The following is a 21836-nucleotide window of genomic DNA, read 5'->3' as shown; positions in this document are numbered from 1 at the left end:
GCCGCGTTCCCCTGCTCCCGCTGCCGCCACGCACTGAGTCGGAGACGCGGACGTGGGGCAGTGTTACACTGAACTAGCCCCGGCGCTAGAATAAGAACTGCAGTGGGCGGCTACAGCGGCGGGGAGTGTGTGACAGCCGAGCGAGTGCCGATACCTGCTGAGGGGAGAGGGATGGGGACCGGAGAAGTGCATAATGAATGAGCGGGTCCTCCGCAGCGCTACTAACCATCCGTCCATCCCTCTCCCCTCAGCAGGTATAGGCACTCGGCTGTCACACACTCCCCGCCGCTGTAGCCCCCCCCCTGAAATTCTTATTCTAGCGCCGGGGCTAGCTCAGTGTAACACTGCCTGACGGCCGCGTCTCCGACTTCATCATACCTATTGAGTGGGGCACTTTTCCTCACAGGGGCTGTGGAATCTCTGGCCGGACTCCCAGGAGGCAATGGAGCCAGTGCCCCCTTAAGGCTGGCGCCCGGCGGCAGATGACTCCATTGACTCCGGGAGTTCCACCACTGGGTCATACAGAGTTATGTTAATGAAATAAAAAAGGTACACACACATAGATGTGTACTCATACGCCATACTGTGTGAGTGAATCAGCATGGCAGAATACAGTCTTTTTCTCAGACTTTTGCATATTATTCACACTGCAAATAAAGCAAAACTCCACACAAAGGGCCTTATTCTAGTTTACTCTTAGAGGCAAATTCCTTCTCAAATGGACAAAACAATGTGCACTGCAGGTGGGGCAGATGTAACATGTGCAGAGAGTTAGATTTGGGTGGGGTTTTTCTTCAAAGTGAGATCTATATTGCAGTGTAGAAATAAAGCAATCAGTTAGTATCCCTGCACCGAAACAAAATAACTCACCCAAATCTAATTCTATCTGCACCTGTTACATCTGCCCCCCTGCAGTGCACATGGTTTTGTCCATCTCTAAGAAGAAGGCATAAAGTGTACTAGAGATACTGTGGTGCAACTTTAACCGCACAGGAACTGAGTTTTAAACATGAAAAAAAAAAAATTGTTGATTAAGAACTTGGCACAAGTACTGCAGCATCATAGCACTTATATATATATATATATATAGACATATATATATATATATATATATATATATATATATATATATATATAGACTTGTTTACACACAGATGTAAAAATGTCACTCATCAAATTGATCACTAAGCTAGCAAAGTAGTTTTGTCACTCCAAGTTGTTTCATTTATGCAAATAAGATACACATTTTGAGAAAGAACGACTCAGCATTGTCGAGTTGCCAGCGAGGAGCTGTTTGACATGACTATAGACAGTGTATTTGAACACATCTGTATTAAAACCGAATAAGGGTGGAACTCTGTTAGCAGTGGAAATTTACAGCAGGTGAAAAATGGTAGCCTCAGGCTATTCATATAGCTGGCAAACCAACGTTAACACGCTTTACCCCATAGAATCTGGCATAAACTCCAAACCCGTAGGTTAACATGATCGCAAAACCCGCAAATGGGCCATTTCACAGATTTCTTTTCCTGACGGCTCACACTCTAAAACTGCATCCTGATGCCGCCTCTATTTGCATATCCCCTTGGTAAATTAGTGAGATACTTCCACCATAAATTTGATTTGCAAACATATAAATCAGTCATACTCACTTTTAATGGAATTTTAGGTGTGTGGGCAGCTTCCCTCTTGGCCAGTATTGACAGTCTTTTCATAAGCCACAACAATGTGGCAACTTTTTCATCTTCTTTCTCCTTCTCAGCATCCTTTTCTGTGTCCAACTCATCCCCGGATGCTTCCTGCTCCATAGTATCATCTACTTTTTCTTCATTATGGTTTTGCGAACTATCTTCATTATGGTTTTGTGCACTATCCACCTCAGGGTGAAGGAGGTAGATAACTTTGGCCACATATAACAAATTCTTAATAACCTAAAAAAAATGTAAAGGGTAAACAAATTCCTTTTTAGACAATATAACAAAATAGTCATGTATTTATTCTGTGCATTTTTTTTTATATTTATAGAGCAGTCAAGCCAAGCAGATATAGGCAGGTGATATTTGAGAGTCAGTTTAGAATGTTTGCAGCTCAAACCAAGATATCATTGAGGCAATCATATCCACCAGTATATAAATAGCATATGGTGCATTACCACTGTATGACTGTAGATGTCACTTTAGACAAGTAAACCACGTACAGATACAAGGATGCTTTGCAAGACAATATGGTGTCAATTTTCTAACGTTCCTAAAATTGAAAAGTGCTCTTTTCATTTTCAGAAGCTTCAGTAACTCCGGAAAGATATACACAAAAAAAAATTTCTCCACTGTAATAACTGCGCCTAGAGCAGCAATAAAGATCACCAACAACAATAAGGGATAGTTCAGTCCCTCTACACAAATGATACAAAACAAGAAATGTGATGTGATCCTTGTGGCGCTCAAAATATATACAAACAGAGAAGGATAGTAAAAAATAGTTACGTGCTAATAGTTATGTATAAAACACCAACGCGTTTCAACAGTGTCTGTCTTTATCAAGGCACCTTGATAAAGACAGACACTGTTGAAACGCGTTGGTGTTTTATTGTGTTGGAGAAGGCTGTTTGAGTTCCATTTGTTATCAAACAAGCCCTTCCTTTTATAATTATATTTTAAAATAAACTTCACCAAGTTTTTAAACTTCTGCCTGGACGTTACTTCATTGAAAAGAAACCGTTACATGAGGATCCACTATGAGGATAATGTAAGCATACAAGTGAGCATCTGAAAGATACCTTGATGTGCTTTGTACCATCTTTTTGAATGTAAGCTTATTGTAAGCATCATTCATTACTGCCTACACAGGAAAACCTCATTTTGTCCTTCTGGGGAAGAAAGTCCTAATAAGAACTGTTGAGAAACATATTACACTATATATGTCCTTGTTTATCTGTTTTTTTTATGTATGAATTACCCATGAAAATCTGATGGGACATATTCCACATCTGGGCCATATGGAACATATAAGCACGTAACTATTTTTTTTACTATCCTTCTGTTTGTATATATTTTGAGCGCCACGAGGATCACATCACATTTCTTGTTTAGTAACTCCGGAAAGTTTGTATGTCTTCTTCTGGCTTAGACATGAGGAATTATAATTAGGGATAAGTATGCATATGGGCGAAATGGCATACCGGTAGTAGACTAGGTCAAAAGAGCGACATGGAAAAAGGCAGCTGCATATACTGTAAGTTGTACAGTACTACTACTGTAAGTTCAATATGGAAATGGTCAAAATAAAAAATGTCAACAATTTTATTTAGATTTTATGGTGCAATTTACCATTTTTAGCTACATGTAACTTCAATTAGTGTACCGCTTTGAGGAAATTACATCCAATATGCATAAGATCCTTTATTTGTTATCAATCTACTAAGCAAATTAAAAAAGTTACTGCTGGCAAGTTCCTACAAAGGAAATGTCATTCCCATTATACATGCAGGGTGTTCCATTGAGAACACTAGAGGTGGGAGTGGTAAAAGAAGGGCAGAACCTTTCACTTGTAGTGCTATACTCCTGTAGTATCCCCCAGACTGAATGCAACAGGAACACTAAACAAAACGGTATTCATTTACTATTGCCAGGACTGTGTTTTATAATGTGTAAGATATGTGTGTGAGCACCTTTGAATGGAATTATTTGGTTTCCGCTATTAAAAGCATACTAAACTCATGTAAATGTAAGCGCTGTTTTTCTATGTGACGATCGCTCTACAAATGACACTGGCAAAGACCTAACGAGAACTAATCTTTTATTAATTAAAAATGTACCTGTTCCCCCAGTGTCTGGTCAAGAAATTTGGACTGCAGCTGATGACAGAAAGCAAGAGCAAGGTTTTTCATCTGTGAATACAAATAAATCTGTGTAAGCATCATCATGTCCAAGATGTATAAAAATCTCTAAAGGCAGGTTAACAAGACACAAAATTTAACCATCTTATAGTATATTACTAATATTTATAGCACACAAATGATATGTAAAACTTATCCCCCCCCCCCCCCCCCAAAAAAAAATTATCAACCAAATAATTTTTCTCTGAATATAAAAAAATAATCATAAGAATAATAATACTAGTTACAATAAAAAAAATAAAATAAGCTTTTTTTTTTTTTTTTTTTTTTTAAACAATGAGATTTCTTAAACAAAAAAAGTTTATTAGTTAGTTTTTTACATTGCAGGCTGTATAGTCTGGCGTATGTGTTACCTGTATACCTTTAAATATATTTTCCTCATCATTCTATACTTTAAACTTGGTAGATACATTTGTGTGATAGGTGAAGATCTTTCTGGGAAAAGCACTGGTTACCTTTGCTTCCAGGTTATCTGCTAAGAACACAGCTGAGGATTCAGGCTGGGTCTTCTGCTTTGCCTTTCTGGCCATCCATTTACTAACAAGTTCTTCAGGTTTTTGAAGAGAAAATAACAGTCCAAAGATCTGAGAAGACGTTAACCAGACCCAGCTATGGGGATACCACAAATGGGACTGAACATAACCTGAAACATAAAGAAATACGATAAATCTATTGAGAATTAATTGTACGTCAAACACTGTATAATGTCTGGTTATGTTTCATACCACTTAACTGGGTGAAGAATTCTCACAGGTTTCCGTCAACATGGAAAATGTAATAGGGTCAGAATTTGCAGATTTCCGACATGAGATTGCCTGAATTTTCAAATTAACAATCACATATAAGGAAAACTAGGTTGGTTTTGCCTTGTAAATGATTCCAAGTTTACAAATATGGGCAATCTTGTCCGAAATCCCTAACGTGCAAACTCGGACCCTTATACATTTCCCAGGTTGGCTTAGCTGCCCCCAACATTCTAAATCTAAAACATCTGTTCACATTTAAAACAAGAGAGACAACCCCAAGCAGACAGACAGAAACAGAATGTAAGTACCTAAGGAGACATTCTGGCCAGCTTATGCTGTACCTCTCCTTGTTGAACCCTTAAAACCAGTGAAGGTCAAGTATAACCGGTGTCTGGAGACGGACCATACCTGGCAGGGGGAGGGGTTCAGCAAGTACAGGAGGAGTTCTATTATAAGGTCCAGATTCAATTATCTGCAGTCATTAACCATGGGCTAATCAATCTGACTTTAAGTAATTATCTCTGCATAATGGAAACATTAAGCAAAAAAATGGTGATTTTCCTCCTCTATTACCAGAGAATCTATTACCTCCATCATTACAGATTATACAGCAAAATACCAATAGTAAACAAGGGCAGTGCTATTCTTATTCCCTGTAAATCTAGAGCAGGGGAGGGTTCATACCACATATTTTATTCATGTGATCTCTGTACTTTGGCAGCTCCATAACATTGCACTCCTTCATCAGCTTAGTAACCAGCGTGAGTAAAGTGAATAGCAGTCTGTCAGCAGCCTTCTCTTCTGTCTCCTCTTTTACCTGCAATATACAAATAGAAATTCAGATTTGTACCACAAAACATGGGTCCCCTCTGCTTAATCAGACAATAGGATACTCACATCTTCAAAATGAATGGGGTCAATCTCGCTTTCAATGATCATAAAAGTAGCTTCAAGTCTCTGCTCAAATTCAACCCCTTCGACTTCAACAAACAATCCGCAGGTCAATGCTCCTAAACGCTTGTGAGCAGACTGAAAAGACAACAAAAACACTGTTACCCTTTATATCAAATAAGGAGACCAATCTCTATATTAGCAGGACCCATGAATTCTGGGAAACAGACAACTATATAGATATCTCCCAGCATGAAGGCATGCAGAATCAGGATAAAAAGGGCCTGAACCAATATGCCACATGCCTACGCCTGATTTAACCCCTTCACAGATCAGATCCTTTTCCATTCACCCACTTCTACGGCACCCCCTTAACTGTTTGCACAAGTATGCGATTCCAATTTTTCCCACCAAAACACACAGTATGGAGGTCCTAGTAATTGATCCATTCACCTTTTTATTGTTTAGCCACTGAGTAACCAGTGAGAACATCAAATCCTTCTGCTGTTCATTGACTTTTTCAAGAAGAGATTTTCCAGCTAGGGCAGCCATTCTCTTACACTTTGTAGAATCATCATTCACCATTAGCAGAGCAAGGGGAACAAACATAAGACCACAGTATTGGTTAAGTATTGCCTAGGAAAAAAGGAAAAGAAGAAATGTTGGGTTTCTGAATGAATGAATGAAAAAAAAAAAACAGGATTTAATGCATAGACATTTGCTATTTAGATCAAGACAAATGTAGATATGAACATTAGGGATATCTTGAAAATAAACATGCTTTACATAAAAGCCAGATCTTACTTGTGGGAATGTTTGGAACAAATAAGCAACCATTTCCAAGGCAGAATCTCTTCCAGTTTCATACTCATAGCTGTGTCGGGAAGAAAGATTTGATTAATGCCTAATACTGTGATACAAATAAGCATGTGTGAAATGCTGCGGTCATGTGATTACAATCTCATACGTCTTATTTCTATATTAAAAACTTTATTGTTCATTAGCGCTGAACAAATGCAAGGACTTGTGCAGCTGGATGTCCATTTTCCATCTAGAAACAGATGTCCATGTCAACAGAAAATGCATTCTGAGTTGCAGTAAACACCATCAGGCCATTATTCACACCTCGCTGTATTTTATATGTTTGCACTGTACAGATATGTATTCTTATCATCACTCAACTTCCTCTATAACCTACTTTATGGGATCAGGAAGACATCCCTGTGGGGCGCTACACAAATCAGCTGTTCATCTTCACCAAATGACGTACACGTGACCATTCCTCACTTGTAACACACACACACACATACTCAATTCTAAGCAGCTCAATGAAATGATTTGTAGCCACAGAACATATGGGGATTGCACATGTTATCAGAAAAGTCATAGGAACGGGCCACATATTCTTGATATAAAGCTGAACACATCACATAATGCATAGCTAAACTGTACTGAATGGCCGAGCGTGTAGTCCCAAGATTCATCTCTTTGTGTTTCTATCCCTGACACATCCCAGTTACTGGTTTGGCAAATCTCAGCATCCCATTATACTATGTTCAGGCATATGGCAGTAATAGATGGCTTCCAATAGATATATCTGGAAAACAACTGTAGCCAGGGATGGTGGCTTGTGTGTGTGTGCTCCTCAAGCCAAAATCAAAGTGCTACACACTCAGCGACACTAGGAATTTCTTGCATTTAGCCAGGCCTGGTCCTTGCATAGGATGAAAGTAGCAGCGGACAAGGGGGGTTATTCAGACCGGATTGCTGCTCTACGAAATTGCAGAGCCCTGCAATTAGATAGGAGCGGCCGCCCGCAAGAGTGAAATCCCGCCCTGAGCAAGGCTGCAAACGGCTAACCAAAAATCACACCGATCGGCGTATAGCTGCAAATCCATTCACAACTCACTCACCATCTAATTACTTTTCCAGCCTGTGCGTAACCCAGGACCTACTCAGCCAGTGCGACAGAACAGGAGGATCGAGGCTGGAGAAGATGTTACGCACCCTCCCTGACTCCGCATACGCACGCCTGCGTTTCCCCGCCACGCTGGCTTCCCGTCAATCAACTTGCATACGGCAAGCGATCGAGAAGACACTGGAGTTTTTTGCTGAATGACTGCGCATGCGTACGGATCATAGAGCGCACGAGCGAGGCCAGACCATAATCATCCACCCCGCAAGCAGGTCTGAATAACCCTGAAAGATCTAACAGCGCTGTAGCAGCTGACAGATACAATTGCAGCTCCTTCTGTAGTTATAGATTGTTAGAATTCCATATAAATCAGAATGAAAGTAGGAAAGACCTTTGAGTCTCTGAATAATTAAAGAAATGGGTAACCATTCTGTCACCCATGCTTCTCAGAAAGTAAGTATGGACCTTTGTTTCTGCACGTTTTGGAGAAATCCCTGCAGCTGGGGCAGTCGGCAATCCATTCTGCAGTGTTTCAGACAAATATTCAGTTGGAAGAAATAAAATACTATTACTTCAGCTTACTTTAGTTGTGCAATTATAAACTCCAAATTCTGTCTGAGTTGGTCACCCAGCGGGTAGTCAAGCAAATACTTCAGATAGATCTGTAAAGACAATTGAAGGAAAAATGACTAAACGGGTTACTGAAGGGGTCTGTTCCAGTTACTTTCCTTTATTGAAGCAGCTGCTACAGTAAAGAACGAAACAGCAAACTGCTGGCAGAAGAAACTAAATGAGTTGAGAGCCATTTCTAAGCTTAAGTGGCAAGAAAGTTGCACTTTTTGTTTGTTATTTTACCTCCAACAAACCGACTAGTAACTAACCATAGCCTTAACTATTACGAAAAACCGAGTCAACCTTGTTTTTGGCATCCACATGACCCCTGTCAACCTATTGGCTGTCCATCTTTCATTTGGATACAAGCATGACTTGTCTATTTGTTTACCTATATGTAGTGATAAGTAATATCTATACTTGTCTATTTGATTGACACCAGTACCCCAGTGATGTATGCTACCATTCCTCTCTGGGAAGCTGAAAAAGGTATTGCTGAACAGCGCTACTATACACTGACCTGACGACACTGGACTCTGACGGGGTCACTCTGGGCAGTGACTGCTAATTTAGCTACCTTCTGCATCACATCATCCATCTCTGGTACAATCAGCTTCCTCGATACAATAGCCTGTAAGATTAGGAAAAACAGGATGGGTTTATTTAAAAAAAAAATATCAACCAACCAATATTTGAGAAAATGGAAGTATTTTTTGTACAGTCGCAAATGCCTTATCTGCTTCATAAAATGAAGATACTTTTCAATCACTAACAAAGCATGTAATGTTAGTGAAAACACGTCAAACAGCACATGTTAAAATTCATGTAATTAATGCATGTGGGCTTAATACTTTTTGAAGAATTTAATTCTGTCAGGCTCAAAATAAAAGTTACACAGTAGCTCACCCTTCCAGTAAGTGCTTAGTGTTCACATAAGGCTGTAAGTAGGGTGCTGTACCCTGCCAGATTTAAAAACAGCAAAAGGCCCATGCCCATTTAGTGGCGCCCTGTTAAAACAGCCTGAACGGTGTCTTCCCCACCAACATGCTGCAGTGTTGCGGTTGCAGATCACCGCCAGGTGAACAGATGCCATGCACAGTGAAGGGAAGGCTTTGGGACAACCCAGCATGTCCGTAAATGTAGGGCATACCCATAAGAGTGATGTAATGAGATGTGAAAACACAGAAAAAACAACCCCCCCCCCCCCCCCCCCCACTAAACATCTCCCACTCCTAATGGGGAACACTCAGATGCTGATCTGGACTGGTGCCCCATTGGATAGCTTGGGCCTGTAGGCAGAGCTCTAATTGGACACTGAGCAGGCTGCTGAGCACTTTGGTCACTTAGCCTTGTTTGCTCATGCATAAGCATTTGGACCAAATTAAATGATTAGATCAGCTCTGTAGGTGTTATTCTCTGTACTAGCAGTTACTGTATTGCTCATGCAAAAGTCATTAATTCAATATTCTACACAGTGATTACCTTTAACAAACCAAATGCTGTAGCTTGTCGTGATGAATCGTAAAGATCCTCCTCCGCATATCCCAGCAACACTTGCAGCTGTTTCTCTGTTATGGTTCCCTTCATGCTCCGTACCAGTATAGTAACACACTGCAAAGAAACACTACATGGTAACAGCAGGCAAAATAATAAACTATAAATGAATGCTTGTCAATGCGTAACTGGCAGTTTTTGAGCTAGAAGAAGACAGAAGCACAAAACAGACATCATGCCCCCGGCATTCTAAATGGAACATTTGCTATGGGAACTTGCTTTGTAATCTAATGAACTTGGAATGCTGGTATACATTTAATTAGAGATGTGCAGGCTCTGATTTACTCTGATTTCAAAGTAGGATCTTATTGGCTATCAACTGCCAACAACTGTTATGTGATTTGGGATAGCCAATAAGATCCTGCTTTGAAATCAGAGTAAATCAGAGCCTGCACATCTCTACATTCAATGTTATTAAGAAAACTGGGGTAAACTTTGAACATAAAGTACTGTTAGAGGTATACAAGAGCAGGTCTGCACTATTAGTGATTATGGGCCAAATACTGATGAACAAAGAGTGCTGAATTAGACTAGCAAGCATTTGCTGAGACGGATTCAGTATGAAATCCCGGCGGTCGGGATCCCGGCGTTCAAAATCCCGACGCCGGAATCCCGACAAGGGGGGGGGGGACGTGGATCGCCCCCCCTTGCGGTCTCGCTGCGCTCGCCACACAGCGGGCCCGGTGCCTCGCTACACTCGGCACGCTAATTTATTCTCCCTCCAGGGGTGTCGTGGACACCCACAGAGGGAGAAAGTGTCGGGATTTCGGCGGTCGGGATTCCGGCGTCGGGATTCTGAACGCCGGGATTTTAACTGCATCCCACTGTGACAGTGCTGTTCTTTAACATGCATACACTATTAGATATTATTAACCATTTCTTATAAAACTCAGCAAATCCCATTGCTCTTTACAAATGGAAACAACAGTGATAGGAGAATAAAAGACAGTCAGAGATAGGAAGGCCCTGCATACAATCTATAGGAAATAGGCATTAAAACACAAGGATAAGGTTCGTGGTATGCTGTATGATATGGTCACACATCAATATTGGCATAGTTAAAAGATAAGGAAGATAAAATAAGTGAGTATATGTGTGTGCTGTACAGTGGGAATGTAGGCATTTCTGGAATTCGATATGCAGTCTGAAGAGGTGAGTTTTCAGGAAAGGCTTGAAGGTTTGGAGACTAGAGGAGAGTTTTATTGTGCATGGCAGAATCCACAGTGTTGGTGCAGCACAAAGAAGGAAGAGCATACAAATGTCATCGCTGATCTCATCATTGAAGTAGGAAGCTACATTTTGGGTACTGATAATGGGTGGTGGGTTGGTGAGGGAGGGATGACAAGGGATTTAATTGTATTAAATGCTTTCTTGGGATTAATGTCCAGAAATAAGTGGAGTTTGAAAACAATCAATAAAGCAGTTTATTACTTCTAAGGTTAACCACAATTGAGTATTATTGTATTAGAAAGGTTTTATGGATTTGTACAAAGTACTCCACTAAGAAAGAAAGCAAAAAAAAAATACCCCAGAAACACAAAAACAAATGCTTGGGCACGCATTAAGCAATCTTCATTACAATTTTGGTGATTCAAAGTTTATTCTGAAAGAACACTTTTTCATCTTACTTCTATTTCAATTAAAAAGTTCATTTTCAGATTGATAAGCGTAATAATCATGTAAGAATCAGAAAATACTCTGCAGGATTATACGTCACTTTATCAAACTGCTTGTTATCTACAATGTATGTGCACAGGCTTTAAGTGGTTGTTATGTTTAACAGCTCTTCTAAAAGCTACTGCTGAGCAATAAACATTACTACTCCTAAAGACCATGCTCTAGTCCCGCAAGCAGCTTATACCTGTGCTATTACTATGACTTACAGATGAGATATAACACTTGCTCATTCATTCCCTTAGGTATCCTGTTACCAACCATCTGTCTACACTGCCAGTTAATCAGCTGCCCTCACCCAAACTAAGCAGTGAGGAGGAGCAAATCAGAGTAACCAGTAAAGGGGTCCCTTCAGCCGCTAGACACAACCAAACGCAATTGGTTCCAGGAAGTCTGTAGTAGCAGCAACTTTTATCTTACAACTGGGGGTAAAGGTTACCATACACTATGCGACTTCTCCCTTCGGGGGGTCCGACCCAGGGAACCGATCCAGCATGACCGATCCGATGAGCAAGGCATTGTTCATAAGATCGGACACATTCTATTTGGTCAGAATTCACCCGATTTCTTGGACAGATCCGATAGAAACGTGTGAAGACGGGCCCACATCTCATACTGTATAAAGGGCCTTAATACATTAGTACAATCTTGACACTAAGGGGTTTATTTACTAAAGGTCTATTTTGATCAATCTGAAATCAATATTAATCAATGTCGGACATCCAGGGCTAGAACACAATAAATTTAGTTACATTTAAATATGAATATAAAAATGACACTCAGAAAATGTGAATTCCAGCCCTAGAAACCCATCGATCCCAAAATCATCTAACATCGACCTTTAGTAAATATACCTCTTCGAGTAGAGGGAGTGTCGGGTGGGGAAGCTACAGCAAGCAATGCCCCAAACCGTTCTTAACCCCCAAAAAGAAGGCAAAATATAATCCCAGTAATATGCTATAGAGGGTGTCGTTCTGTATTAATCTATAATTACACCAGTCTCACCTTGAAACAACTGACCACCAGATGGAAATTCTGCCCTTTGGCTGCTCCTGCTTTTGCATAGTCTTTTAATAACAGGAAAAGCAGTTTAATCATCTGCTCTGTGTTACTCTCAATAGCAGGCAAAGGAAATTTCAGCATCCAGATGAGGGACTGCAAAGCTCCAGTGATGACCTACAAAGAATTAAGGCATAGTTAGTCAGCACAGAAAGGATACACTAGTGTTCAGCTGTGTCACATACTGTCCACTTATATATCACAATCCAGGGTGTGATAAAATCGCATTTATTTATTTCTCCTAATGTATGGCCTAATTACTGAGGAATATAGTGAAATAATGTCACTTACAGACTGGAAAGAGACTCAACATAATTCATGGTTCATTGTACACATGGGACACATGCAGATATAATCACAGAGGTAGAAGTTCTGACCTTAACGTCCATGGACTGCAGGCAGCCAATAAGCATCTGTACAAAGGGATCCAGCATTTCCAAGACGTTTCTCTCAGAAGAGTTCACTTTAGATTTCTTTAAACTCATGTGCAGCAGCTGTGCAACAAGAACATAGACATAAATCCATCTACAACAGCACAATGCAACCATAACATACTGTATGTAACAATCAGACATATCAATATTACATTCATAGCACTCAGTGTGTGTTTCGGAAGGATGCTGTTTGGAATAAATCCAATTGGTTAAAAAAACAAAACTGCTGGTATAACGCAAGCTAACGTAAAGCATACATCGCAATAAGATTCTAATCTATTTCTGAACTCTGTAATGACGAACCTTGAGTCCAGAGTCTACTAGAACATGCATGTTGGTCCTGCTGCTGACGGCTGCTTTCCTGCCCCCGCGGGGCAGAGGAGGCTGGATTATCAAACAGCTCTTTGGTTGAAGGCGTGGATCTGGAGGAAGTATTTCAGAGTTTTTATTTCTAAAAAAGAAAAAGGAAAAGAAAAAAAAGTCAAGTCATTTATTTATTAACAGTTTTATATATAGCGCGCACATATTACGGCAGCACCTTACAGAGAATAGTTGAACATTCACATCAGTCCCTGCCCCAGTGGCGCTTATAAGCTATATTCCCTACCACATGCACACACACAGACATTCTAGGGTTAATTTTGTTCGGAGACAATTAACCTACCAGTATATATTTGGAATGTGGGAGGAAACCAGAGTACCCAGAGGAAACTCATGCAGGCACAGTGAGAATATACAGTACAAACTCTGCACAGTTGGAGCCATGCTGGGAAGCAAACTCGTGACCTCAGCGCTGTGAGGCAGTAATGCTAACCATTACACCCTCTGTGTATTTACTGCAGCTACCTGGATAATTAAATCTATCATCTCAGTGGATACAAGCTACACGCAAGAGCTGGTTGGACAACAGCAACCGGCAATCCCATCAGCTTTAGAAAACCTAAAGCCAATCAAGGTAATCGAGATGTAGAGCAACAAAGAATATTACAGTCCAGCCACTACTACATGTCTATGTGATTAGTGTAAGAGGGGCTAATCACAGTACCTACACATAACCACAGCAGACACTAGTGGCATCCAGCTCTGTATATCAGTGTGTGAATTTATGATGAGAAAAAAAATTCAGACATCCAACTGCTGTTTTTTGGAAACTTAATGAAACCTACTTTTCCTTTTCGGTTAGGAGTAGAAGGTTTTCACTGATGAGACCATAACTGAGTAACAGGAGGGACTCTGCTGTCATATCCTTGTTTGCGATCAAACCGAAAACTGTTCTGCGAAGAGCTTCATGCACTTTACGGGCCAGCTTTAAACTTGTCGTCTTCTCCAAAACCTAAAATTTAACAGCAATGGGAACATTTAACGCTTATGTGCAGACTTCCGCGCAATGTGACATGAAAAGCCTGCATTGTATTTTTCAACTCATCACTTTTCTGGGAGCAACAGTAATAAATACTACCTTTTAACTAAAACAAAGGGAGGTAGGATTTATAATCTGCTTCTGAACTACAGATCCCAGCATGCACTGACAGCTGCACAACTCTCACCTCTTTGAAGGGAAGGATTAGATTCACAACCATGTCTTTTCCAACAAACTGTGCGAGGAGTTCATAGGAATCGTAGCTCTTGCTGCTTCTGGCCTCCATGACTTTAGAGATAATCCCTTTCACTTCTTTTTCCTCTGCGATGTCCCCAAACAGCTCATGATTAAAAATCTTAATTGCAAGAGAAATACAAATATGAAAATCATTTGAACTATTTTATTTCTACAAATAATGAAATAGCTGGTGTAAGCCTAAAACAAAAATATTTTTTCTTTCTTTATATATATCATATAATTTTTGGTGGATTTCAAAATATTCTGATGAACTTTATTCATCCATAAAACTGGGTAAACAACAGTCTGGAAATTAGAAAAAATAAGAAAAGAAAGTGAGTGTGTGTGTTGGAGGGTGGCGGGAGGAGGGGAATTAGGCACCACCAGATATTTGTAAACTCTGAGTCATATACAGCCAGACATGGAGACCAACTTGTACATAACCATTTAACTATTTCATCAGGTAACTTAGGTTCCTTCGCACCTCTGTGGTGTCTAGAAAAAGGAGTGTAGATTTTGGGAGAAGTGCTCTTGACCAAACACTTAATACTACCTCAGAATTGCGACAGGGAGCATTAATTATTTAATTTCAGTGAACTGGTGCATATTCCTTTATAATCACGTTTGAAATGGGAGAGAACATCCAACAGCCCCCCCCCCCCCAACAATCTAAGTCACAAAGTTGAGATAATATTGACACTGCCCCTGAAATTTGTAGGCCTCATCCCAATTTACCCAAACTACTATACCAATTGGAGCACCAGTGTTTTGTGGAGGCAACAGTCTATAAACAAGGTTTTTGAATGAAGATGTACCCAGGGGCAGCCCTGACCAACTTGGTGCCCTAAGCCAAATGTTATTTTTTTTCTAAACCATAACCATGGGAAGGTCTCTCAAGCCAAATTGCACCACAATTTCACCCACAACAGCAAGTGTTCCAAAATCAACATTGCATACTGTATGTACAGTACTTTCTGTACTTTTACTAATATTTAAGCAGAAAGAAGTCAAATATGATCCCCCTCTGTCACTATATGGTAATGTCTCATGGTATACACCCCCTTCACCTAGTGTAAAGAGCATGCTTTACACCAGGGCTGGGCAACACTGGCCCTCCAGATGTTAATGAACTACACATCCCAGCATGCCTTGCATCAGTTTCAGCATGGCCACATAGCAAAACTAATGCAAAGCATACTGGGATGTGTAGTTCATTAACATCTGGAGGGCCGGTGTTGCCCAGCCCTGCTTTACACACATATGGGGGGGGGGGGGGGGCAATTAGGCTGCATCTACACATTGCATTTTAGCGGGATGCTGTCTAAATGGATCCCGTTTAGCAGGGTGCAGTTTCTTGTGTTTACATATGTGTTTTAGCAGGATGCAACAGGCTTGTGCATATATCCTCTTGAGTAAGCATCCTGATAAACAGCTCCTGTTCCACTGCATCCTGCTAAACCGCAAGGTGTAGACGCAGAGATAGATTTAAATATACAAGTTCCTTTCTGCCAAACAGGTCCTTTTAAAAAGGGACCTGTCAAAATGCAATGTGTAGATGCAGCCTTAGAACTTTTTCATTTAATGAGTGTGAAAAAGAGAGGAAGCCTCAAGTTCTACTGCCTGGGGCTATTCAATTAGAGCTCTTTTTGCTTGCCGAGTATATTAACAGTTTTAGGGTGTTAACACAAGTGGTAATGGGTTTGTGTCACCTGAAGACAGGCAATTTAGCCCCTTCAGTGGCAATCCCGAGAATTTTCCGGGCTGTGCCTCAGTGCCCAGTCTGGCAAGCCCGGAAAATTCTCGGGATTGCCACTGTTTAGAGCGGGCAGCGCTGCTGAGTTCAATCACTCAGCTCCGTCCTCTATGCCGCGCCTCCTCTGGATTTTCTATTGAAGTCCCTGGCGTCGGCTTAGGACAAGCCGGCTGCCGGGACAGGGATGGGGTGCAGGTCCGGGCAGCGGGTGATTGACAGTTCAGCGGCACTGCCTGGACCCAGGGAGGCAGTGGTGTTTTTTTTTAAGGGAGCACTCCCCATAAAAAAAACTCACCCAGCGGAGAGGGCTCCCAAAAAAAAAAAAAACACCACTGAAGGGGTAATGGGGATTTCTTTTCACAGCCTGGCATTGTCCCTATAGTGACTACGGCCTGCAGGCAAACTGAATAGTCTCCGGGGATAAATAAACCTGCATGAAATGTCCATGTCTAACTGAATTCCACTCCTAAGAGCCAGCCTTGGTCTTGTACCTGAATTAGAGTGTCCACACAGCTGTCTAGGTCTCCGCTCTTCAGGCTGGCAGCAAGGTTTTTCAGCAGTAGATTCACAGTAAATGTTAGCACATGAACCTAGTTTTAGAACAGAACAAAGGAATATAGTTACTAAGGCAGAAAAGGGCAAGAAAGATATGAAAACCTATCAAGTAATTTAAAGGCATAAAAAAAAAATTCAGATGCTCTGGTAGGGTATAAAATGTGCTGTATATTACCTGGTATCCTTTAACTAAGACAGATTTCATCTCTTTCAATATATAGTGTAGGTATCGAGACCCAAGCGCTTCTAAGATTTTAATTAGAGTGTTTCTAGCGATGTCACGGATTTCCTGAAACCGGTTTCGAAGGAGAACACAGATCTTCAACAAGATGCTGAAATGGAAAGACGAATAGGAAAGAGCAGTGAAATACCACATCTATCTAGAATTAGAATAAACAAGGATCTTTTACAGCACCAGAGTGCAAAACTAATGTTAGAGACAAGTCACAGAAGACTTTCCTCATATATAACAGAAATTATTTAAATATATTTGAAACAATTTGGCGCTGTTGTAGAACTATAGGTGCGTACACACGTACAGATTTATCTGTCCGATCTATCTGGTGGGAACATAAACCTGGAAATGTATGTGAGCAAATGACAATCAAAAACTGTTCCCAAACACTTAAAAACATACAGTGACAAGTCAGACAAATTGTTGAAATCATATATTTACTAAAATTTTCCTGCATTTCAGCGGAAATTTTTGATTTTCATATGCTCCCAAACATTTTCATGTTTTTGTTCCCACCATATAGATCGGACAGATAAATCTGTACGTGTGTACGCACCCTATGAGAGGGCGCTGTTGTAGAACTATTTGCAGTCTGTCTCCTCACCTCTACACACTTCAATAAATCACAGCTAGGGGGGTATTCAATTAGTGCAGATTTTTCGCCGTGGTAAAAAATCGAAACTTTTCTCCGTTTTTCAGGGCAAATAAGGGATTCAAGCTATTGAAATGAAAGCCTGATTTTTCACTAAGGCAAAAAAAATTGTAAGTGGACAAAAACACCTAGATCAGTGCGTTCGACACTTTGAGGCATTTTTCTGGCCATAACCTTTTTTGCAACATAGGTGATATCATAATGGGAGTGGTCTACTGGCAGATGAAAGTGTGGCACTATGTATCCCAGCAGCTGCCTCTATGCCATGCCCTTGAAATTTATTTCACACAAACTTTTACATTTAAAAATTGTTTGGTCTCCCTGCATCAGTGTCTATACACCATAGTGTTTCGGCAACACTATGCTAGTGTATAATATTATATACTAACAATGATTACTGTCAAGTTGTTTTTATCTAATGTGTATATATTATGCACTAGCTGATAAATATAGATGAAAGGCTATCACACTCACTGTGATCTAGTCACGCAACTGTGACAAAATTGCTCTTATGCCTTAACGAACATGTTGATCAGCCATAGTGTAGTCAAACTGACCAAGTTAAATATGCTTAGCCACTGCCATTAAGGGCAATAAAAAGACAAATGCATTTTATGTAACCAACCCAGTATGAAAGTATGGCAGGGCCTTGCCACCCTCAGCCACAAGTAAGTAGGTATGGAGTAGGGAGGCCAATCCCGGGCCAATTTTTCAATTCTGGGATTTGTATTGAAAAACAGTCCAGTTCCAGCATTGACCTCTAGACACTGGGAACTTCTTAGAAGCAGTCCTTTGGCAGCTTACTAGGTGGGTCAAAAATGCCGCAAAATCCGGGGATCCAACATAAGTACAATACATTTTCTTGCGTTTTTTAAGTCATGAATTGAAATGATACCTGGGAAGATTGGCTTCCATAACCTCTTGAGGAAGTGTCTGCATTAGCTTCACCAAAGCAAATGCTATCGGAACACGGACAACTTCTTCTTCACTGACCGACTTCTTTTTCGCCATCTTGTGTTCTTCGTCACTCTTAATCTGCAGAAACATTTATTAATGGAGAAGTAGATCCTGCTCAGACTAATTATCAATAAAGAGGAATAATACCTGAACTACTTATCTGTGCTCAAGAGTAGGAAAGCATAAGTAAACCAATCATCAAAACTATGTCATGTTCCATATGAGGTATACAATTACTCCCTCCCCAGTCACATAACTACAGTTATTTTCCAACATAAATGTCTGTCGTCCCTTTCTGCTTGAGGACTTAATTATGCTGTGGGCACAAGGTTATAAAACTTGGATCAGTTATAGGAAGGGTCAAACAAGGTAAAACGCTGAGCAAAGTGTGTACCCAGTGAGATCTACAGTGACAGGGACTCGTGGGGTGCTGGGAAGTGCATACACACTTGCCAAGGCCAGTGGCTTCAAAGTGGGGGTGTGTGCATAGGGCATGCTGCATTCCACAGCAGCAGGGCCCTAACTGTGTCTCCTGTTGGACTTGACTCGGCAAAATCATTACGGATATCAGCTAGTGTGTACCCAGAGTTAACATAGTAATATTTTATAGCAGCAGTCTTCAGTGATTGAAAACTAATGGGTATGTATTTTCTATAATTAAGAAAGATGTGGGTGGTGGAGCGCTTTATATTTGGAGAAAATATGTACTATTTGACCAATTGAGTATTACATAGAAAAGTATTTTTAATTAATATCACATAAAAAAATAATAATAAAATCACAACATACAATTAGCATGCTATAAAAAAAAAAAATATATAATAATAAAAAAAAAAATATATATATATATATATACACACTGAAATAGAAATACAGTAAAAGAATTGGCAATAATCACCCCTGTATTTATGGACCTGGTTATAGAATTATGGTGGATGTGGTATCTCACTTGTTCCTAGTGTCGCTCTCTTGGTGTGGCAATATATTACTGGATTGGTGGGTGTCCATGAACCTGATAGGTAGCCTGATGGTATCAACTCCCGACGTGAGGAAAGATGGTACACGTCTCACGGAATGGAGGGCTCCAAAAGTTTGGCAGGTGGTGGTGTCCCTTTTTTTGAAAAGTCCAGGGTCGATTATTGCCAATTCTTTTACTGTATTTCTATTTCAGTGTATATATCTATATGTATATATATGTATGTTTTTTTTTTTTTATAGCATGCTAATTGTATGTTGTGATTTTATTATAATTTTTTTATGTGATATTAATTAAAAATACTTTACTATGTAATAATCAATTGGTCAAATAGTACATATTTTCTCCAAACTTAAAGCGCTCCACCACCCACATCTTTCTTTTTTCTAGTCTCAAAAATTAGGGGTCTAACCACCCCCAGGTGTGAGCAGCTCAGCAAACAAACGCTCATCTCCCATAGCGCCTGTATATATATTCCCCGTCATCTAGGTGGCAGGGCATATATATTTGTTCTATTCTCTATAATTAACCTGCTGGGAAAGCATAAGGAAACAGACCACAGTGACAGTGGCCCTTATTCTGATCGGTGCGGCCGGATCCGAATATGCGTCCAGGACCGTGCGTGGGAAACCCCGCCTTCCATACGGATCGCCAACTCCGTCCGTACGCGGTAAGAAGCTGGCCGAACGGGTCGCACGTGTATTTTTCACGGAATACGCCTCCTTCATCTAAGGGAACCTCCCCCATCATTCGATGGTCGCAGACCATCGAATGCAGGACCGAGTGCTCCACCAGCTCCCGCAACCTCAGACCACACGGACATTTTTCCGTGCAAAAGCCGGGATCTGGGCGGGCAGCTGACATCCGGCGATGTCATATGTCTGCCCCCTACACGTGCGTCACGGCCGCATTACCATACGTACGCCCAGCGTTTGCATGGGAACGCCCATGAAACGCGGGGCGTATGCATATGGTAATGAGCCCAAATAGCCCTTCACGCCCCTCTCCACCCCCTGTTCGGAGTGTTCACATATCATGCGGGATTTGGCCGTACGCCCCGCTCGCACATGCGCAGACACAAAACATCGGCAGGCCGTACGCACGCGGATATATCCGCACCGACCAGAATAAGGGCCAGTGAGAGGAACAGAAGAAAATAAGCATGGTCTCCCTGAGTGTGATACAGACCTTTGCATTAAGGCACTTCTGCAGCTTTGGGATGAGGTTATTTGTCACGGTCTCTTGAATATGACTGATGAGTGATGCCAATTCTTCCTTGTTTCTTGGTAGGGAGTTCAATGGTTGGAATTTTTTAGGATTGCTCTGCTGATTTGCAGGATTCTCATCAACAGCAGTATCCACATCCTTGGGGGTTACCTCTTCAGTGTCCATTTGCTCTTCTCCAACTTCCTGCTCTAATTCCATGACTTCCTCCTCTGCATCTTCAGAGTCTTTTGTACCTTTACATGGAACAATCAAGGCAGAACAATGATATCATAACAGGATAAGCAGAGGCAATTATACCTCCACATGAAGGAACAGTCATATTTAAAGCCTGTGATAGACAGTAAAAGGAAATGCCAATCTTACTCACTTTCTGTATTATTAGCCGTTTGCAGCTGCTTCTCCAAAGTGCCATAATCAAAATGAAAAGCATCAAGGACAGTCACTAGCAAGCTGTACAAACAGAGAACATGGTTACAATCTGCGTTTTTACCAAAGACTCCTGAGGGGAGATGTATTAAACCTTAGAGTAGGCCTTCCCAACCACGGTCCTCAAGGCACACCAACAGTGAAATCCAGGCTTCAGCACAGATGAGTAAATCAAAATAACTCAGGTACTGATTAAGTCACCTGTGCTCCTGGATATCACTAACACCTACACTGTTAGTGCACCTTGAGAACCAAGGTTGGGATTGCATGCCTTAGAGCATGGGTCTTCAAACTATGGCCCTCCAGATGTTGTGAAATACAAATCCCAGCACGTCTTGCCAGTTTTGCTATAAGGGAGTGTATACTGGGATTTGTAGTTTCACAACATCTGGAGGGCCACAGTTTGAAGACCCATGCCTTAGAGAGTGACAATGTGGAGAGAGAAAGTAGCATAACTCTTAAATGCCATGTTGTATGCAGTGTTTGGCAGTTTGGAGTGGTTTGCTCTTACTTTATCTCTCTCCACTATAATCACTCTCCAATACCTAGTAAATGTTTCCCCGGGTTCTGCACAGTCAAGATATCACCAGTCTGCTCTGGGCTTGTAGACCATTTCCTCATGTGCCGGCTTTCTCAATGTAGATAGCACACAATATGACACAGGGATAAACTGATCCA

General features: G+C 40.9%; 1 protein-coding gene across 1 annotated transcript in view; it reads right to left on the bottom strand.

The window, feature by feature from the left end:
• Nucleotides 1–21836, bottom strand: part of UTP20 (UTP20 small subunit processome component) — a 107052-nt gene that overhangs the window by 8608 nt on the left and 76608 nt on the right. Inside the window, exons 40-59 of the mRNA XM_083182218.1 lie at nucleotides 21100–21182; nucleotides 20694–20965; nucleotides 18468–18607; nucleotides 16861–17017; nucleotides 16622–16720; nucleotides 14328–14495; nucleotides 13947–14113; nucleotides 13084–13231; nucleotides 12724–12840; nucleotides 12293–12463; nucleotides 9542–9670; nucleotides 8580–8690; nucleotides 8030–8109; nucleotides 6337–6406; nucleotides 5986–6168; nucleotides 5539–5670; nucleotides 5326–5458; nucleotides 4351–4538; nucleotides 3815–3886; nucleotides 1653–1931 (exon numbers count right to left, since the gene is read on the bottom strand). Coding sequence (XP_083038344.1) covers nucleotides 1653–1931; nucleotides 3815–3886; nucleotides 4351–4538; nucleotides 5326–5458; nucleotides 5539–5670; nucleotides 5986–6168; nucleotides 6337–6406; nucleotides 8030–8109; nucleotides 8580–8690; nucleotides 9542–9670; nucleotides 12293–12463; nucleotides 12724–12840; nucleotides 13084–13231; nucleotides 13947–14113; nucleotides 14328–14495; nucleotides 16622–16720; nucleotides 16861–17017; nucleotides 18468–18607; nucleotides 20694–20965; nucleotides 21100–21182 — 2899 coding nt within the window. The remainder of the gene's footprint in view (nucleotides 1–1652; nucleotides 1932–3814; nucleotides 3887–4350; nucleotides 4539–5325; nucleotides 5459–5538; nucleotides 5671–5985; nucleotides 6169–6336; nucleotides 6407–8029; nucleotides 8110–8579; nucleotides 8691–9541; nucleotides 9671–12292; nucleotides 12464–12723; nucleotides 12841–13083; nucleotides 13232–13946; nucleotides 14114–14327; nucleotides 14496–16621; nucleotides 16721–16860; nucleotides 17018–18467; nucleotides 18608–20693; nucleotides 20966–21099; nucleotides 21183–21836) is intronic.

This window comes from Crinia signifera, chromosome 4 (assembly GCF_055691185.1).
Source record: "Crinia signifera chromosome 4, ASM5569118v1, whole genome shotgun sequence".
Classification (NCBI taxonomy): domain Eukaryota; kingdom Metazoa; phylum Chordata; class Amphibia; order Anura; family Myobatrachidae; genus Crinia; species Crinia signifera.
This window is presented reverse-complemented; position numbering and strand designations above follow the sequence as displayed.